Source organism: Gymnoscopelus microlampas (genome assembly GCF_963454915.1).
Source record: "Gymnoscopelus microlampas genome assembly, chromosome: 15".
Classification (NCBI taxonomy): domain Eukaryota; kingdom Metazoa; phylum Chordata; class Actinopteri; order Myctophiformes; family Myctophidae; genus Gymnoscopelus; species Gymnoscopelus microlampas.
Window position 1 is genome coordinate 12,060,410 of NC_139952.1, and position 21,150 is coordinate 12,081,559.

At 41.1% G+C, this 21,150-nt stretch overlaps 2 protein-coding genes across 4 annotated transcripts in view; both read left to right on the forward strand.

The window, feature by feature from the left end:
* Window positions 1–3,842: 3,842 nt before the first annotated feature.
* Window positions 3,843–6,184, forward strand: LOC311062070 (uncharacterized protein). Of its 3 annotated transcripts, none has more exons than XM_084080834.1 (3): window positions 3,843–3,969; window positions 4,680–4,757; window positions 5,048–6,184. In XM_084080834.1, exon 3 carries the CDS (start codon window positions 5,092–5,094, stop codon window positions 6,181–6,183), a length of 1,092 nt encoding a protein of 363 aa, XP_083936960.1. In that variant the 5' UTR covers window positions 3,843–3,969; window positions 4,680–4,757; window positions 5,048–5,091; the 3' UTR covers window position 6,184. The 3 variants fall into 3 exon arrangements, with proteins under 3 accessions (XP_083936960.1, XP_083936961.1, XP_083936962.1); XM_084080835.1 differs by having other exon boundaries at window positions 5,057–6,184; XM_084080836.1 differs by having other exon boundaries at window positions 3,881–3,985; window positions 4,695–4,757.
* Window positions 6,185–10,999: 4,815 nt separating this feature from the next.
* The window catches only part of necab1 (N-terminal EF-hand calcium binding protein 1), a gene marked incomplete at both ends in the record, with an annotated part of 47,707 nt that continues 37,556 nt past the window's right edge, over window positions 11,000–21,150 (forward strand). The window contains 2 exons of the mRNA XM_084081070.1: window positions 11,000–11,098; window positions 16,866–16,890. Coding sequence (XP_083937196.1) covers window positions 11,000–11,098; window positions 16,866–16,890 — 124 coding nt within the window. The remainder of the gene's footprint in view (window positions 11,099–16,865; window positions 16,891–21,150) is intronic.

The following is a 21,150-nucleotide window of genomic DNA, read 5'->3' on the forward strand; positions in this document are numbered from 1 at the left end:
TGTCTCTCAAGTTTCCTCGTTCCAGTGATCTATTGGCATTTTTTATCCTTGATGTTTCCGTGAGAAGCATTTGACATGTCATAAATCAAATCAAGTGTAGCTTGTAGTGTGTTGACTTTGTTTCCATTGTTTTGCATGCCTTGGACTTTCTCATCAACAGAGAATACCTGATCACCTTAATGGAAACCACAACTAGCTACCGTACTTTGCGAAACCAAACCAACGGTTTAGCTGGTAGAACTTGATCTCCTTCTGTCCTCAAGAAACTGTGGCACTGTGCCACTGACGATGGTCTTGTAACCGAAACGTTTGTGCTATCACTTTAGGGTTGAGCTGCATGTGAAACATTTAAGGAATTTGTTTTTTGGTGGTGTGCGAGTCCTTCACCTCTATACTAAATACTAAATCAAGCAACTTAAAAAAATGTCTGCTCGTCAAAAGTAGTAAAATGACCCCAAACATGTTTGAAAGTGAAATATCCCTTTACGGTCTCAGCACACATCATCACATGCTTCTATACCTTTTGGTCCTTTACTTACATTGTGTTGGCTATACGACCACAACAGTGAATGTGCATGTTTTGCGTTTAATCTGAGCGTCTCCCGACCTGTTGGATTTGAAACTTAACAAACCCTCTAGTTTTAAATAATACACCACCTGGTGTGTTAGGTTCTCTCACTGACAGGGACGGACTATGGCTTGTGCACATTGTACACATGCACAGGGGCCCTGGAGCCAAGGCGACCCTGGCACTGCCACCTGAAAATCAACATTTTGATTAGTCAGTCGGAGACCCCTCGGTCCATTTCATCTACTTCCACTAATAAAACCTTTGTTGTCTAATGACATTACACGTTTCCAATTGTGTAAAATAAAATACACTTATTTTGAAAGTCTCCCAGTTCTTGGAGGATATACAATTTCTATTAAAGCCACTTGACAAGCAAAACAACGGACCTGGATTAAACGCAAGAATTTGGCAAAACTTCATATTTACAATAAGAAAACCTTGTGCTTGTGATTTACACGATGTAGAGACTTGTTTGGTGATTTTGTGCACAGGGCCCATTTCCACTTTAATACGTCCATGCTCACTGATATAGTTGCCTTCCCAAGGCCATATCAGTAGTATTCATGAATCATGCTGCTGCTTGACAAGAAGCCCACTGGAGGGCGCCCTCTTCCTTTGTTTTGTTCTGTTGATGAGAACTAAGGAACTCTGCTGGTATCATTCTGATACTGTGCTATTGTGCGTTGGGAATGCATGTGCTAATAAATAAAAAAAATAAAATATTGCTTTGATGCTCATATTAACCGTAGGAAGTATTAAGCTGTTTTTTTTAGCTACCACATGCATTCCATACATTCCATAGGGGTGGACTACACATGGACACATGACATCATCAACTTTCTCAAATAAATACAATATTTATGTGTTTTTAATTTCCGATTTTAGTTATATAGGGCAATTATAATTATTAGCCAGGGATCCTTTTAATATCAGTTAAATGGTTAACCATGGCCATCTCTAACTAAGTAGTACGTGCGGATGCTGTTTGTGCATGGACTTCAGCTCAGCCTTCAACACAATTGTCCCTGCAAGACTCGACATGAAGCTCAGAGACCTAGGCCTGCACTCGACCATATGCAGCTGGTTACTGGACTTTCTGTCGAGCCGTTGTCAGACAGGTGGTGCGGATGGGGTATATAACATCTGACCCAGTGACCCTCAATACTGGTCAGGGGTTGACACTAATGGTTGCCCGACTGCCCGTGGCAAGTAAATAAAACGTTGGGGCAAGTGGAGTTTTCTTTTAGGTTGCCTGACGGTCAAGTGTGTTTGAGTGGGGGAAGCAACTGTCTTTAGTTCGCTATAAACACAAGATATCTGTGGAATTTAAAATAAGTCATATTGTAAATTAGCTATTGAGATATTTAGCATAAATATTGAGGTATGTCCATATCTCACAGCTCCAGAATTTGCAAGTAAAGTAAAAAAAAAAGAAGGTTAAAATGAACCGTAATTAAAATTTTACCTATCACAATTTACTTTTCGGGGAAGTGGGCATGACCTTTGGCCAAGTAGAACTTGACCTGTACTTGCCCGACGGGCAAGTGCCTCAGTCTGAGGCCTTAGTGTCAACCCTTGACTGGTGCACCCCAGCGCTGTGTGTTCAGCCCTCTCCTGTACTCCCTGTACACACATGACTGTATGGCCACGCACGGCTGCAATGTCATCAATAAGTAGTACGCCGACGACACTACACTCATGGGGCTGATCACCGACGCCAGTGAGATGGCATATAGAGACAAGGTCGATACACTGCCGCTGTGGTGCCTGGAGAAAAGCCTCACTCTAGAAGGAGCTGATTGTGGACTTCAGGAGGCCAAGGAGGGAGCACGCCAATCTACATCGATGGAGTTGCAGTAGAGAGAGACGGTGAGTTTAAATTCCTTGTCACACACATTGATGACGACCTTAAGTGGGACTAAGTGAGACACTCCCTGAAGAAGTTCAGGGTCAGCTCCCCGTACCCTGAGGTCCTTCTACAACTGCACCACTGAGAGCATCCTGACAGCCGGAATCATCGTATGGTACGGGAGCTGCACTGTTGTTCAACAGAAGGCACTTCAGAGAGTGGTGCGGACAACCCAGCGTATAGTCGGAGGTGAGCGTCCCTCCCTCCAGGGAATATACGAGAGACGATGCGTGGCCAAGGCTGGACGGATTGTCGGGGATGTCCACCAACCCAGCCACAGCCTGTTCAGGCCAGCGTTGGCGGCCGCAGCCAGCCAAAGCGGTATCTCAGCCTTGCCAACCGCACGCAAAGACCATGGAGCACTTTCTTCTTGGCCGCCATCAGCCTTATGAACACACACTGAACATTACATGGCCTGTACTATATGGCCACATGTCTGTGGCTAATGTATTGGACCTATGACAATGCTGTCTGCACTTGAGCTATTTTGCACTTTTAGGTAGTTTTGGTCTTTTAGGTAGATTGAGACTAGCTGCTGTGTTGATTTTTAGGAAGGAAGCCGCAGGCCATATCAAATCTGCCTGTGTGCCACGATTGGCCCTTGGGCCAGACTTTGGACATGTCTGCTTTATGTGCTGCTGGGTAGCTAACCTGCTGTACAATAATAACACATCATACTTTAACAGTCAGTACTGCTGCTTTGTATTAGTAATCAAAATCTGTAACTACACAGTATAGTATTATTGCTTGTGTGTGTGTGTGTGTGTGTGTGTGTGTGTGTGTGTGTGTGTGTGTGTGTGTGTGTGTGTGTGTGTGTGTGTGTGTGTGTGTGTGTGTGTGTGTGTGAGAGCTGTGCATTACCATATGAATCAGGCTTGATTGCCCATCGCCTGATCCTGTGGCATGCAAATATGCCCCCCCCCCCCCCACACACACACACACACACACACACACACACACACACACAAAGATTATGCAGATATACTTTGACTTTAATGAATGACACGGCTAAAATTGAGTATGTGACTATGTGTATGTGCACGTACAGATTAATCTGTATACTCCTGGTCAAATCTACATCAAAACTAGGCAATCTACAATATCACAATGCATTTCAACATGATTTTTCTTTTGTGTGTGTGTGTGTGCGTGTGCGTGTGCGTGTGCGTGTGCGTGTGCGTGTGCGTGTGCGTGTGGTGTGTGTGTGTGTGTGTGAGAGAGAGAGAGAGAGAGAGGGAGAGGGAGAGGGAGAGGGAGAGGGAGAACTGGCCAATCCGTAGGCTGTATTCTCCTGACGACATTCCATGAACACAACAATGGCGCTTTGCTGCCTTTAAATACCCGCGGTAATACAGTGCACTGAGTGCAGTGGCTGACACAGAGGTACTGCGTTATCGATCAAAAAAACAACAACAACTGTGTCTGCTGGTAAACAAAAAGGTTTCTGCGTACTCTCTCCATCATTGACGATTGGAAAAACACATTGAAGGTAAGAAACTTTACTTGTGGCATTGTATTTGTCATCGTATATATGTCTTTTGGCTTGTATTGTGTCCAGTGTGTGGAATGTGTTAGCTGTTAGCTTGCAGCCCCACCACAACACTGCTTGAAATGGATCGTAAAAAAGGGACAATTTAACTCATCATTGTGTGTGTAAGATAGGCCTATTACAACGGCTGCTGCACTCACCGTCCGTGGTGAAACTGTAATTACACTGTTACACTGTACACGCAGAAATGCTAACTCTTGAGAGTGTACAAATGGACCCGCTTCCATTTGTAGCTTCCATAGCTACAAGTCCTTCAGCCTAATCCACTCAAAGAATATAACGGAGGAGAGGGCATAAAATCAAGGTATTTTGATCATGTTTACAAAAAGTTTTAAAAGCCAAAGATGGACTTTTTGTAAACATATTTAAAGTACCTTGATTTTTCCAAGTTATGGTTCCTGTTGATCTTAAGCACCTCTACGTTTTTAACTCAACTTTATCTCTATAAGCACCTGGTTGTTCTCTCTCTTGCTTTAGTATCATATTGTATCGAGTCTGACTTTTACTTTAGTATCTATGACTATGATATGCAAATGTCAAAATCCATAAAATACATCTATGATAGTCTTGATCAAAGGCTGCTATTTGTTCAATGTAATTGTAAAACATAAAATAAAACATAAAAAAAAACACTGTCTGCCTTTTTTCAGGGTGCAAAAGGGAAGCCGCCTTCAGAGAGAGCGTTGCAAAGCTTGGAGAACTTCAATCCATTCCATTGTACAAACACGGTGAGTAAAATTGGCCCTGTAACTGTAGTGGGGTAAATAGTAAGTAAATGTATTTTTTTTGGGTCTAGGACTGGGTGATGTTTGCTTTTTCTATTGGTTTTGGTCTGATCTCTCATATGGTACCATGGTACGCCAGCCGGTCACATTAACTAACTTTCTGGTTTACCAGGCTAATCATCTGGTTATTAGCACTGGTTATTAACTATTAGCACTGTTAATTTGTGACATAAGTTATGATCAATAAAAAAAATAAAGAAAACATGTCATGTGTATTCTTATGTCTTGTCCAGGCACACCAGTGTTGGCTTCGACAGCATCAGCAGAGCTTCTACACATGGCGACTGCAAAACAGGTGACCGTGAGCCCCAACAGAAGCAGCATCCGACTAGGACTGGCCTCAACACCACGACTAGGAAAAGTAGAATGTCTCCACTGGATAGTGGACGAAGTTCGAGCCAAGGCAGCGTCGATGGCGCCGATCGTTATCTACTGCCGTTTTATGAAGGACGTAGGAGAGGTGTTCGCCTACCTGAAGGCAGAACTAGATGAGGATGCCTGGTTAGACCGGGACCCTGAGCGCAAGGCAGTCAATCAACTGATTGGAATTTTCCATGCAAGCACATTACAAAAAAACAAGGAGAGGGTGATTTGCTCACTGAATGGACAGGGGAACTGCAGAGTCGTGGTTGCCACGGATGCACTTCACGGGACGGGCCTCGACTTCCCCAACATCTCTCATGTGGTGATGTTTGGTCCTCCGGACGACGCAGAAGCCATAGTCCAACATGTCGGCAGAGCCGGGAGAAATGGACTGCAAGCACACGCAGTTCTATACAACACAAAACAGCATTTGAATAAGGCAGTGAAAAAAGTTCTTCAGACAGGCAAAACCGGCTGCTTCAGAAAAGCCCTGTATGGTACATTTGAAGAGAATACCCAAAGTCTCGAGCCAGGGCATCTCTGCTGCACATTTTGCCATAAGTCATGCGCTTGTGATGCATCGGGTGTTTGTGTGGAGCCTCTGCCCAGTTATGAGCTGCCGAAAAAGGCGTTTGTACCTGTGAAGTCAAGGCAGGTAAGCCGTAAACACAAAGCCTTAATCAAGGAAAAGTTAGAAAAGTACAAAAATGATTTGGTTCCCAAAGGGCAGTACCTCTTCACTAGCCAGGCCATAGCAACAGGATTTAGCAGTGAGCTGATTGCTGCCGTTGTGGCAAAATGCAAACATATCTTTGACGTGGATTACATTGTTAACCACCTACCTGTATTCAGCCGCAAACATGCTAGGGACATATTACGAGTGATAAATGATGTTTTTCATGACATTGAAGATATGCCGCCTGCCTCCCCCCCACCTCCCCCCCATTGTGAGCCAGATCTGAATTACACTGGTTATTTTGACAGCACAGATGATGATGATGACTAAACTTGGCCTGAGCGTGTCATTTAGTTGCCTTTTGTTTTGAGTCACACTTTTGTACCTTTCTGAATGCAATTGAATAAAGATTTCATTCTTGAATACTCGATTGTATATATTATTATATATATTGTATTGTCAATTGAAACTGCCAATTACTACATTAATAGTGCTAGAAAAACAGAATCCGTTGTTCTCCCCAGGTTTTGGTGCAGACCATAGTCTCATACTAAGGCACTCCATCTTCAAATAAAGTTATATATTTCGATTATTGAGCGAGGCAAATAGCGTACCTACTATAGCAGGTCGATAGGCGTTGGTCTATCTATTTGCCTTGCCAACCAAGGCAGTGGACTTATGAAAAAGATACAATTCTTTAATTTAATTGGAAATGGGTTCTATACATAGATATAACATGATTCAAATATTAACTGTGAAGAGAAGTTAATAAATAGCCAAAACAAATACTATATGAATCCCGGGTGTCACACTTGTATATTAATACTCTTAACAGGATACTTTTTTAAATTGTTTAAATATTCAAGGACAAAAACAGAAAATACATAATAAGTGATGTAGCTATGGAATGCAAGAAACAGGTTAAAGACAATGAATAAAAATCCACGAATAAAAGCATAATCTTGCGCTCTATTTATTAAAGCATAAAAACTAAATATATATATTTTTTGTCCCATGTAATCAACAAACAGGTCAAAGTATTATGAACAGAGGAAGAGCAGACTATTATTATAATTGTTATATTATGCACCGAGCTGATGCAACTGTGCACTTGGCTCACGATTAAGCACCGAGGTATAGCCTCTTGGGACATCATTAAAGGTTTCAAACCTGCAACCAAAGCAAAACATGGGCTAATACATCTCAGGAAAATGTGCAAAAAACTAATATGCAGAGGTTTCTGCCGGACAGCAACGATATGCAAACCCTACATTTGAAAGAGCAATGCCTCTTTATTCCAAAACTATTGCGATGCACAATATTTACATTTTAGCCCATATCCGAACATACTGTAAAGCAGTGGTTCTCAAACCTTTTCATATCAAGGACTCCCAAATTGATATGTATTTGGCCATGAACCCCCATCTGAAAATGTTTTGTGCCAGGGACCCCCAGGCCAGAGGAGAAATAAATAAAATAATCAAAAATAGCAAATGTATAAGCTCACAGCAAGCTTGTACATTTGCTGTTTTTGAATAGGCAACGTATAAATGTATAAAGTGGTTAAAATGATTGTGACATATTAACTACTTTTGCTGGGGACCCCACTTTGAGAAACACAGCTATAAACAACTGAAATCTAGTGTTTTTTATTTAACATTTGTCCTACTTGTTGATCCTTTTGAAAGATTCCGCAGAAAGCACTGCTTGAACCTTCAGCCTTCATTCTCATAAAAGGCTTTTTTCAGCTTCACATTCAAAACATAAATATAATAAAATAAAATATCGGCTTAGACCAATATATTATTTTGATATCGGTTCGATACCGATATGCAATTTTAAACATTTACATAACTAAACGATAAATACATACCCTCTATACCAGCTGGTGTTTACCTGCAGAAACACACTTCCCTCTTGCTGTATTTTAGTGTTTTCATGTTTGTTGTAGACGTTGATGTTTTTGGGCAGCCAAAACAAACAGCAAAAAACACTAAAAGACAAGGAGAGAGAGAGCAGTGTGCTTCTGCAGGTAAACACCACCATACTACTCCACCAGATAGAGCTGTTGCACTGTTTTTATAGCTCTGGAGTCAGACTCTTGAAGAATCAAAGGACATCACAGGCCCTTTCAGTGTGTGCATGGATTACTGTGTGTGTGTGTGTGTGTGTGTGTGTGTGTGTGTGTGTGTGTGTGTGTGTGTGTGTGTGTGTGTGTGTGTGTGTGTGTGTGTGTGTGTGTGTGTGTGTGTGTGTGTGTGTGTGTGTGTGTGTGTGTGTGTTGACCACCTGGCTATGAAGTCATGTAGTCATTTGGTACAGAGTAAGAGACTGTATCTGTTTCTCCTCACCAGCAGAACACACCACTGTCTGATTATAATAGTTGTTCCCCATGGTCCTAATCAGCTCAGTGCCGGATGTCTTTCTGTCAGTTCCTGTTCACCTCAGGGGTTCTTAGACTTTTCCAGGCCAAGGACCCCCCTATTGTGAAATGGCTTATATCAGTGATTCTCAACCTTTTTTGGCCGTGATACCCCAAAATAATCATATTTGACCTGGGTTCCACGGATAAATATTTTGAAAATTGCAGATCTACAAGCTCACCAACGCCTCGCAATGCGTCGTGAGCTTGTTATTTATTTCTACTTATATTATTTGACAATTTGGACAAGGTTTCACCAGTTTTTATTGTATAGTTTGTTTAATATTTTTGATGCAGTAATGTTTTTTTTTTTTTAGGTATTATAAAGGTCTTAAAAGTCCTTTAATTGTCACTTCACTGTCATCTGAGGGCCCCCCAAAAAGCACGTGGGGACCCCCCTGGCTTATAACTAAAACAGAAAGAGTATAAAGCTGCATGATGTGTTGAGAGCTTACATGGCATTTTTGTAATTTTAGAAAAGTTTTGACAATGTTTGAAATTTTTGGGGAAAAATTATGATAATGACATGTTAGAGGTAGACCCACACACCAAAAAGACATCTTTATTTAAAAAAAAAAAAATGAAAAAAATAATAATAAAAAAATAGGATCTTCTTCAGGTCAAAGACAAACCCAGTCACCCACTGTGTGCCACCCCCACCATGACAGCCAATATTAGACAATAATGGCAAAATAGGGATGCAAAGTTGAAAGTCGTGAAAAGGGCACAATATTTCTTATGAATAGTTTTCAATGTTTCATTAAATCTTTTGCCCTCCCTGCTAGTGAGGCTTTTACACTAAGTCTTGTTATACTGTACTAAGTCAGTGGTGACCAAACTGGGGGTCTCCACATTACTTTCACCAATGGTAGTAGTAGGCCTAGTAGGCTAGTAGATGAACCTGCTTCCAACAACTACTGACGACCATAGAGTTATAATATATCTGTGGCAACACTGGGGATTTGGTAGGCTCAAGATCCCATTGTCTGTTGGGATGGTTGTGCTGTGATTGGCTCGTCAGTTGTCATAGGAGACCGAAGAAGAGGCTGATTAATTAATGAACTCCGTCGTTTGACCAAACTTGTAGAAAATAACAGCTATATGAGATTATGTTGTAAGAAAATACATATCCAAACATTAGAATAAGTTTATCCTTTTGTTTTGTTGTAGACAGACGAGACGAACAACAAGTGGCTGTCTGTGTCTCCCCTGACAACAAATTAGCCAATAAACAGTGGTGGAAAGTACCTCAGTACATTTACTCAAGTACAGTTTTTTTTTCTTTGCATTGTGAGCTTGTAGATCTGCTATTTTTCAAAATATGTTTTGTAGATTTTATACATTTGAAAACTTGTGAAATGGCCAAATGGGACATTCTGCTGGATGAGTACTTTTACTTTTGGTACTTTAAGTACATTTTGATACCAATACTTTTGTACTTTTACTCAAGTAAATTTTGAATTCCGGATTTTTACTTGTAACAGAGTAGATCTACGTTGCAGTATCGCGTCAAAAATGTGAGTACCTTTTCCACCACAGCCAATAAATCACTGCGCCGTCCGTCCGCGCTATGGGGTCTCTGAATAGAACCCAAAGCCTTCGTATGCCGAACATTTAGCAAGATCTACAAGCCCACAACGCGTTGTGGACGCGACGCGTTGTGGGCTAAATGTTCCGACGCCGTCGTACGACGAAGCACAAACACAAAGCAGAAAAGACAAGAGAGCGAGAGAGCAGCGTTGCCATGTTGGCTTATTATAAGCTACTTTGGGCTTATTCTTCTGTTAAGTTGCTTGTAAATATATTGGTATTTGCGGGTTGCAGTTTTTTGGGGCTTATTTCTAGTCTAGTTGATTCATATTTTGGGCTTGTTTCCTAATGTTGTTTAAACCAGTGGTTCTCAAACATTGTCATGGCAAGGACCCCCAAATTAACATGTATTTGGTCTGCGGGCCGCCGGGCCCCCATCTGGAAATATTTTATGCCAGGGACCCCCGCCATACAAGATCTGTGTTGTTAAAATGTTTCAAAAAATATTCCAAATTGTTCACCTTTTTTCCAAGTTTTTTTTTTAAAAAGCAGATCTACAGGCTCACAACGGGTTGCGAGCTTGTAGATCGGCTATTTTCAAATAGCCACTGTACATTATGTTTAAAGGGCAAACCGGCAAAGGGCTCACTTCTTTTGGGCTTTTCATAGACCTGGTTGCTTATTTCTCTCGCAGAATCTGGCAACACTGGCTGATAACGGTCCCCATCCATCCAACACATGAAGTCAAACATCTCTTCTCCACTTCATACCAACGTCGAGGTGTACTATATAAACAACAACATCTAACATCTGATAAGGACAGACCCACACTGAGGTAAATATATATTCTTTCTTATTACTAGGCTACTCCTATATGATGTGTTTTGTTTGGTTTTCTTTTGCATATTATTGAATATTGTTGTTTGTCTTTGATTGTCTTTATGAATTGAATACATAGCAGGACCTTAATTGAAACAATCTGGGTCATCCTTTTAGCATCCTTTTGTATAAACCTGTGCCACCATGCCTTGTTTTTACAAACTGTTAATAAAGTATTCAACCAATCAAATCTAATCAAAAGGTGAAAACATCTCTGTTCTCCATCCAACACACACTGAGGTGATAACCTCTATTTATGTATTTATCATCTAACAACACTGAGGTGGTGATAACAACATCTATTAGAAGATCATCATGGATTGTTGTTCTGAGGAGCTTCAGTCGGTCTCTGAAGAAACCTGCAGCATCCTCGATCCACTGGAGCTGAAGAAGGGCATGTCCATCTTCATTGATGTGAGTGATTGATTTACGACAGTCTATGTTAAACTATAATGTGTTGCTTTGGGTGTTGTTTGTGTAGGTATAAACGTGCAGCAGTCTTTTCTTTGACTAAATGGAGTGCAATAACTTTGTAATGATGGCAATACACATGTACGGCACACACACACACACACACACACACACACACACACACACACACACACACACACACACACACACACACACACACACACACACACACACACACACAGACACACACACACACACACACACACACCACAGCATGCATGCACACAGGCAGACAGACAGACAGACCGTGTGTGTGTGTGTGTGTGTGTGTGTGTGTGTGTGTGTGTGTGTGTGTGTGTGTGTGTGTGTGTGTGTGTGTGTGTGTGTGTGTGTGTGTGACAGTAGCCCACATTTGGGGAAGTATAAACTGTTATGGAGTGAAAACAAATGCTTCTACAAATTGAATTTCCCATGAGGATTTTGCCACGTTCAGCTGAACGTTCAGCTGAAAAAGTTGCATCTACTGTCTGTATCCTCTAAAATTACTAATGTTCATACTGTTTTAAAATGGTAGGCTGATGATGTTTCACAAAATGAGACATCTACATTTCTCAGGTACCTCAAAGCATCCATGGTGGAAGATACTTTGAGGTAAAAGTAGCAATACCCCAATGTAGAACTCACTCTGTAATTATGTTAAAATACCAAAGTTTTATCATCAAAATAATACTCACAGTACCAAGAATAAAAGTACCCACTGTGCAGAAGGTTCCATTTCACAATCTTGGATTGTAATTAGTCATGCATTAATGTGTTCATCGCTGCAGCTGGTAAAGGTTGGGCTGATTTTAATTACTTTATTTGCCGCTGGCATTTATCACTTAATGCAAGTTTTTCAATTAATAAACTAAATCTGTAACTAATAACTAACAGCTGTCAAGTAATTGTAGTGGAGTAAAAATTCAATATTTGCCTCTGAGATTTAGTGGAGTAGAAGTATAAGGAATAAGGGTAAAGAATTGGAAATACTAAGTAAAGCAAAAGTAACGTAAGTGTATTACTATCCACCTGTGCAAAGCATAGACATATAGCTGCCTATATATCTGCCTGTTGATACCACACAGCAAAATCAAACCAAATGGAACCAAATGGACCCAAAATCAACAAAATCAGCGTACAAATGGTTCCATTTGTACACTCTCAGAGTTAATTGAACGCTGACTATATTTCAGTGCTGTAACACTTTGGGCTGATCCTCTTCGACAGAAGAGTCTCAGTAATGAGGTTCCTCAAAGGCTTGTCCTCCTATAGATTGTGTGATTGTGCGCGCCTTCAGGAGACAGCTCCATACACCCTCTGCTTTCACTGCTCTCTATAATCATACCTCGACACCTCCCCCTCCTCTCCTACACAAGTGTTCATGAATGCCATCATGGACAAGTCATGGACTGTGTTCAGTTTTGCCTGCCCTGTAGCTACTGTACTAAAGTAGTGGAAAGGGGTGAAACAGTAAATCAAACTAATCTATTTAATACATTATATATATATATATATATATATATATATATTTAAAGATAATTCAATAAAATAATCAATTAATAATCAATCCCTATCTTTGGCAAAACGTTTCAAAACCTTATAAAAAACTGTCGACAATCGACAAGCTTACGCATTCTTGCTAATTTCACTTTTTTTGCACAATACCATTCTGCAATGAACTATACCGCTTGAGTGGTTAATCGATTTGTGGATATATAATCTTAAAAAAACAGGCTTCTTGATTATTCGATTAATGGAAAAATAAAGTAAAAGAAAAGAATCAATAGTTGTAGTCCTAATAGCTGCCACCTTGATGTCGCGCCAAACTCAGTCAAAAGTCCTATTGATACATGATGTCTGCAGTATACTTGGTTGCGACGCGTTGTAAGTGTGGATCAGCTATTTTGGGTGCACGACACCGCTGCACAACTAACTATAAATCACTATATTGTCAGGCACTAGTGTGAAAAAGGACTCAGACACACACAACAAAGACAGGGAAAAATCCAGACTGTGGGCAGGCAAAAGATCAAAATGGCCAAAAAGTCAGTCAGTGAAAGGCAGAGGTACAGTCAAGGGCTTGGTAAAAAAAAATCTCTGTCGTCTATAAAAACAAAGCAAAGGTCACACACCCACACACAGACCTATAGGGTCAGACTGGGTGACATATATCGCTGTTGTCGGGCAGAAACCGCTTATCTCCATATTCTAACTTTTGGTGTATTTTCGTAAATGATGTCCCTACTTGATCATACTACAGCGTCACACAAAAGCATAAAAAGTAGAAGGTATACAAGCTTGAAACGTGACGCCTTTTGAGCTTATAAGTAGATCTGCTACTTATGCTATTTTTGAATTTGAATCCTGAAAAGTAACAGTTGGGCTTGGAGGTTTCCAACAGAGACAATACAAATTTACAATGTAGACGGGAGTCCCACAGGGGTCTATACTTGGTCTCATCCTTTAGTTTTTTCCCTACTCTAAATATCTTATGTGATACAGTAGCTAGCAGATCTACAAGCTCACAATGCAGTGCTCTCAATGCCAAAAATAGCGGCAGAATGTCATCCCTCACATCCAATAATAGATCTATGTATGAGATCCAGATGAGATGATACATGAGATGTGTAATATGCGACATAAAGATGAGCCACTCGCACCAGCGCTTGATGTGATAATAGCAAGCCTGTCGTCAATTTATGACAACAGGGGTCCTTGTTGAAAGGCCACCACGGCATTAGTCATCATTGTATTATGACAACTTCATGTTTTTATAGAATGTGATAGATGGATCATATAATTGCACAATTTAACCACTTAAACCCTATATACTTCGTCGACTGGGTCCCTGCAGGGGTCTGTACTTGGTCCCCTCCTTTTTTCCCTCTACGCCAAATATCTTTGCCGAAAATAGGCGATTTACAAGCTCACAATGTATCTTAGCAGCACTATGTAACTTTACTCTCTAGCCCCGATTTGAACCCGGTTTCCTGCTCAAGTGCTGAAATGTTTACCATTGAGCTAATAGAGCCTGCCTGCTTGCTCAGGGGATGAATTGAATCTTGACCATCAGGTCAAAATTCATGTCAGATCCAGTGTCTATAGGTGAGACATGACCTTTGACACAATCTAAATGTCTCAATAGAAGAGCAGGGAGACAAAATACAACCACCCCAATTGTATAAGTTATATTGTGTCAACATACTCTACCTTAGAGATTGGACAATTCTCATCTATGCTACTGTGCAGACTCTATCACTTTGTGTAATGCCAAGATAACGTCATTCAACCTGGATAGATCACGGTTCACAGTTCAAGGAGGAGAAGACAGAGAAAAGACGGGATTTGGGGTGAAAGTAGAAGACAAAAGCATGATGATACACAGACACTGAACATCTTACACTGAAGATATGAAATACAGGGGGACCCACCCTAGCACAATCTTTTCTATGTTATACATCAAACCCTGCATAGAGCCATAGTTGACGCTATACGCTTCTCGACCAAAAAAAAAGAAGGAGAGACAAAGATGCATGACTTTGACTTTGAGGTTGATGCAGTCAGCAGAAGAGGGATGACAATAAGTCCCAGTGAAGGCAAGCGATGACAGAGGATGACACACACACACACACACACACACACACACACACACACACACACACACACACACACACACACACACACACACACACACACACACACACACACACACTAACTAAAGCTGATGTGGTCATCGCCACTCTCTGCCTTTCATCTCCTCTGGACTGTGGCACGGCTCTATCAATAATTTATAGGCCCAATGGTCTTTGATAGATCAGGCACGCACGCGCAAGCGCACGGGCACACGCAAGCATGCACGCACGCATGCACACAGGCACGCACTTACACACACACACACACACACACACACACACACATTAATAGCTTTCCCACCAAGTATCCCAAACATCCACCCACTCGTTGTTATTGTTGACCCGAGCATGATTTTTTTTTTTTCATGAGTAATACTTCATTCAGTCAGGAACAGTCAGGAACACTCACGTCATATAGATTTAACCATTTATTGCAACAAATGGAATTCAGTTAAACTTGGCGTTAATGGCTCCGCTCTTAAGATGTTCCATACATTTGGCTAAGCAGCATGCTAAGCAAAATTAGGGAACGCTATGCAAAACCCCCCACAGGTATATACAAGAGCGGGCCCATAGCAAGACATTTAATCAGATTAACTTCAGTCATGCAAACTTGAATGCTGTTTGACATTAAAGCCATAGAACATTGAATTCAGTTTAGAGCCATGCAAACATTGAATTTCAGTTTATTTTAGAGCCATGCACACATGAATTTCAGTTTCAGTCACTAATTCAGTTTAAACGTTTGAGTAACTAATGCAAGTCTCTGAACTAGGGGGAGGTGGAGGCAAGCTTTGCCCGCAGCAGCGAGTGGCAGCAATTGAGAAGCAGAGATCCAGTGTAGTGTAGGAAGGAGCAGTATTTAAACAGACCGCCTTGTTGAGGGAATGAGGTGTGATTGGTGTAGAAAAGTGTGGCTGATTGAAAGCAATCAGCAGACTGACAGCGGAGGCAGTATATGACTCCCATGCCTTGCATGAACTAACATGATACTTAATTTATTTTTTCCAAGCTATACAAAAATACAGACACCCACAGCATCACCAGTATTGTCAAAACGCCAGAATTCAAAGGAACACAAAACAAAAAATACCCAATATTGGTACATTCATCAAAGCAAAAAAATTATAAATAAATAAATATTGTGTACCACACACACTATCCAGACCTTTCACCTTTTCCACCCACATCATCTCTTCAGGGTCGGCCTGCTGAACATTCAAGGTTTTTCATGAAAATCCAGACAGCATCCGTTCTCGAGTTATTTGACACGGTAACACACAGACTGATCGTTGCTGTCGGGCAGAAACCTCCCATCTCCATATTCTAACCTTTTGTGTTTTCTTTTTGTAGTATGTAGATCATACTACAGCGTCACACAAAAGCATCAAAAGTAGCAGCTCTACAAGTGTGAAGCGACGCGTTTCGAGCTTGTAGATCTGCTAATTTAGCTATTTTTGAATTTGAATCCTTTAAAGTAACAGTCTTGGACGTATGAGGTTTCCACCCGACAGAGACGATATCCTGCCGTGCATTGCTGTGTGTAGGACAGTTCTCTGACAGTTTCAGTTCAAGGACCCCCAAATTGATACTTATTTTGTGCCAGGGGCCCTTATAAGAGACAATTTTAGTTGTTTAGATTTAGTTCATCCTTATACCAGTGGTTCTCAAAGTGGGGTCCGGGGATGAAAATGTTTATGTTTATTAAAAAAAGAGAAATTACACAAATATTCGCTTCTGGGGGTCCCGTTTTCAGATGGGGGTCCGCGGCCAAATACATATTCATTTGGGGGTCCTGGACATGAAAAAGTCTGAGAACCACTGGTCTGTACTGTAGGTGGAGAGAGTGAAACCTATGTTTTGAATAGTTATACATTCTCTTACTGAGTTACAGTAACTTAAAGCTGGTGAAATCATGGGGAAATTAAACTGTTCTTCATTTTGCTGGGGACCCCCTCAAGCACTGCTCGGGGTCCCCGGACCCCATTTTGAGAAGCACTGGTGTAGAAGAATGAACACTGTTGAACATCTTGAATGTGCACACTACTACATACACACAAGCACTTGTTTATCATGTAATGATGTTTTTCTCATTTCAGATCTTACGGAGAGCTGATAAAAATGGTAAGGAACACATACACACACACACACACACACACACACACACACACAAGCAGATGTACTTTTTTTGAATGGAAATTCTGATCAAGGCTCTCTGCTGATAGTGTTTCAGTTGCCATGGAAACTGAGCACGGACCGTGCCCTGGCTTGGCTCGACTCAAACATCACAGCATTAGTAAAATGATAAAAAAAAAAGGAAAGACGTTTCGCATCTATATTCTAAAGGATTTCTGCACCCAAGCGACGAAACAGAAGCTTGACGTTTCGAGACTTGGAAGAACATCTGAGAGCTCAAAGCAAATCGTTGTTGTCGGGCAGAAACCTCTTATCTCCATATCTTAACTTTTTGTGTTTTTTCATAAATCAGCGCCCTACTTGATCATACCACAGCGTCACACAAAAGCATCAAAAGTAGCAGACCTACAAGCTCAAAACGCGATGCGTTTTGAGCTTGTAGATCTGCTACTACCACTTTAGCCCTATTTGGCTATTTGAAAATAGCCGATCTACAAACTCACAACCCGTCGCTGTGAGCTTGTAGATCTGCCATTTTCAAACATTTTTGTACTTTTAGTACTTTAAGTACATTTTGATACCAATACTTTTGTACTTTTCCTCAACTAAAGTTTTTATTCCGGACTTTTACTTGTAACAGAGTACTTCTACTTTGCAGTATTGATACTTTTACTTAAGTAAAACATTTGAGTACTTTTTCCACCACTGACATCAGGAGAGCATAAATTAAGTATTAAGGTCTGTGCGATTAATTCACAATAATTTAAACTGCCGTTTGTATCATGAAACAAGGTCGATTCTTTTCACTGGTGAATAAAAGCATCAACCTGTATGAATGAGGCGTCACCAAATGAATAGTTAGATGTGAAATATTGTACATGCATTTTCAGATCAGATTGTTTATTCAGTGGTTCTCAAACTGCTTCAGTCAAGGACCACCAAATTGATATGTATTTGGCCGCGGACCCCCATCTGAAAAGGTTTTGTGCCAGGGACCCCCGGGAGAGAAGTTTTGTAAAAAAAAAATCTAAATTATGCAATATTTCCCAAACATTTTTGACATTTTTCAAAATCGTTCAAAAATAGTCAACGTTTAAATGGATGTGGTTAAAAGGATTGTGATGCTGCATTAACTAATTTAGCTGGGGACCCCCTGGAGAGGGGTTTGAGAACCACTGGTTTATTCGTCATGCTCCGGGGTGTGTAAAGGACCTTTAAGGCCGAAACCTCGTGTGGAATCCCGATAATAGCTGATCTACAACCTCACAATGCGACACTAATGCAACGCGTTATGAGCTTGTAGATCAGCTATGTTCGGCGCACGTGTATAAATAAATTAAGCATTACGCTGTCGGCTCTGTTGGGATCTGACCCTATATATACGCCATCATGCATAATACACAATACGCAGATTTTAATCTGCTGAAGAGCATAGGATCACTGTCTTTGTTCCGACATTTAGTACGAGGAAAATACATCTAAAACATGATTCCTTGACACAGGAATATATCATTCCGACGTGTCATTCATTATGCAGCGAGTGGAACCATTACATCATCAAACATTTTGACTAAAAGATTGCTCTACAAAGTCTTCATAGATTTCTTCCTGCAAATTCGGCAGTCAAGACGTGCAGGTTTCGCTTCTTTTCTTTTTCTAATCCTGTATTTCCCGGAAGAAAAATTGCCTGCAGTGTATATTTGTCACTAATGTGTCACTTGTCACTCTGCGTCAGTTCTGTGACCAAACGGAGTGAGGTGTGTGAAACCGAAGGATCAAATCCATCTTCATAGATTATTTCTAAATACGACACTCAAGCCAGATCCCTTTAAAAGAAAACATGTATTATGTAGCCAGTTTTGCGCAAAGATAACGGCTATTAGTATAGGATGGATATATTGACTGCTTTAGATAGTAGATACTAGGTTCGGTGGAGAGCTCAATGTATGTTAAACCCAAGGAATCAGAAACGGACACAAAAGTTCAACTTAAATATGTATTAGAACAGAGTTCAACATACAAAACATTCATTGCATTTATAAGGAAAATAAAAAATGGGGGCCCTTTAAAGTCTTAAGTGTCAGTGGATCTTTCAGGGGGGGTTCTCTCCTTTGGGGAGAGGATACAAGGGGAATGGAACCGTTCCGTTGTTCCTACCACACAGAGTGGAGGTGGGGAATTAGGCCCCAGAGTCCGGGTCCAGTTGGGTCAGTTTGGGAGGCTCGCCATCAACATCGGATCGGATCTCCAGCAGAATAAAAAAAACCTGACCTAAAAGGCCAGGTGAAATAAAGTAATCAGTAATCTATAGTTGTACAACAAGGTCAAGTTTCAACAAATTATTATTACATGATTTTCATTAAATATTAAATTAGTGTAATTATTTCATGACTTTCATTAAATAATAATTATAGTCATTTTATCATGATTCATCCTTGTTGATCTGCCATTTTTGTAACTGCTAGCTCCACTAGGCCAAGGCAGAAGCAGTTCAAATGGCAGACAACATTTTACCACACAACATTGTACCATGACCAAGCAACCAAACCATTGACACTGAACCAATGTACTTTAACTCACCGTTGAGTATGAAGCATAGGAGCATAAGAGCATAAGAGTAAACAGCACAGCAGCAGCAGGCACACCATGCTGCAAACAAACACTCAGGAGGGAGTGGAGGGAGTGGCAGGAAATTACACCAGGTAGCCAGACATTTATACTGATCTGACTGATTGAATGATTGACAGGCTGATTGTCTGGTTACCATGGTTACCTGGTTACCTTGGTTACCTGGGTTAGTTACCTGGGTTACAATTACCAACATTTTTAATAAAATTAAACATTTGGAAAAATACATGATTGTTTTTTTAAATCATGTATTTCCTACCTGCCCACCACAGCGGAGTCTGGGGATTTGAATCCGAGTGTCTCTACGAACACAATTGGCCCGTGCTCGGGGGAGGGAAGCCGGGTGGGGAGGGTGATAATTGTCACTGCACGTACTCAGCAGCACCTGTCAGCAGGGAGTGTTGGGCGGGAGGAGTGGGACGGAGGTGCTACATCCTCCTGGTGGGGGCTCCTCACTGACAGGTGAGCCTGTAAGGATACAACAGCAGTGACAGCACACAGACGTGTGCGGGGAGGAATTAAATGGCGTACTGTAACAACAAGGGGGGAGCTAAAAATATAAACAAACTAGAAAAAGTGCTCCTCGGAGCACAGGTCTCCGCCAGGTCAGGTAGGTCAGTGTGGGCCAGCAATGTTTGGAATTGGCAATCAGGCTGGAATGTGAAGGATTGGATGGATCGGTCTGGATCACTTGACTAAAGAGATAATACTGATTTGCGTGATGTTTGGACAACATTATAGTAATATTAAAAAATGGTTTTGAAAACATCTGGCTCCATTTGTGGCATGCATTTTGTCCAAAATGGGCCACTCCTGCAAACTTTTGATGTCAATATTAGCCATGGGGTGGAATATGAAAAATATAACAGATCCGTCTTGATCACATGACTATAGAGATCATGTGTAGCGATTTGCGTGTCAAAATCTAAAGGAGTAATATCCTAAATGTGTTTTACATAAGTCGGCCTCCTGGTAGCGCTATTAAAGGCAGATGTGAAAAATGCAGGGGAGAGGTTTTTCCTTGGCCTCTATGGGAATGCACATACAAAGTTATGGTGCAGTTATGGTAAAAACAGGAATCGGCCTGTTATAGCTGTCTTAAAATGTTCAAGTGGCATTTCTTCCTCGGCCTAGTGAGAATGTGCGTGCAAAATTTCACGGAAATTGCATGCTGTATTCATGATTTGAGGCATTTTGTTCAAAGCGGAGCACTCCTGCAAACTTTGGAAGCCATTCTTAGCTAGCCTGGTTCCAGACGAATCTGCCATTGCAATATTGTATTGCACTTTAGCCCTCTGTGTTTATTGTCCGGCCACGCGAGGCTAATTCTTAGCCAATCAGGATGGAATATGAAAGATCTGAAAGACCTATTTGGTTTAATGACTATAGAGATACTCTAATCTGTAGGAGTACTGTCAAAAAATAGTTTTGCAAAAACTGGCCTCCTGGTGGCACTATAACAGGCCCATGTGAAAAATTTGGGGCAGAGGCTCTGGATTGGAATCCAGGGAGTGTGTGTGCACAGTTTCGCTGCGATCAAGCTAACAGTGCCGGAGAATAGCTGTCATAACATAGTCTCGGAACATAGTCTCGGCCATGCCTTTCGGCCTGGCGGAGACA

What these genes read in the sequence shown, in the direction of transcription:
- LOC311062070 (XM_084080834.1), top strand. Translation starts at nt 5,092, where the DNA reads ATGGCGACTGCAAAACAGGTGACCGTGAGCCCCAACAGAAGCAGCATC.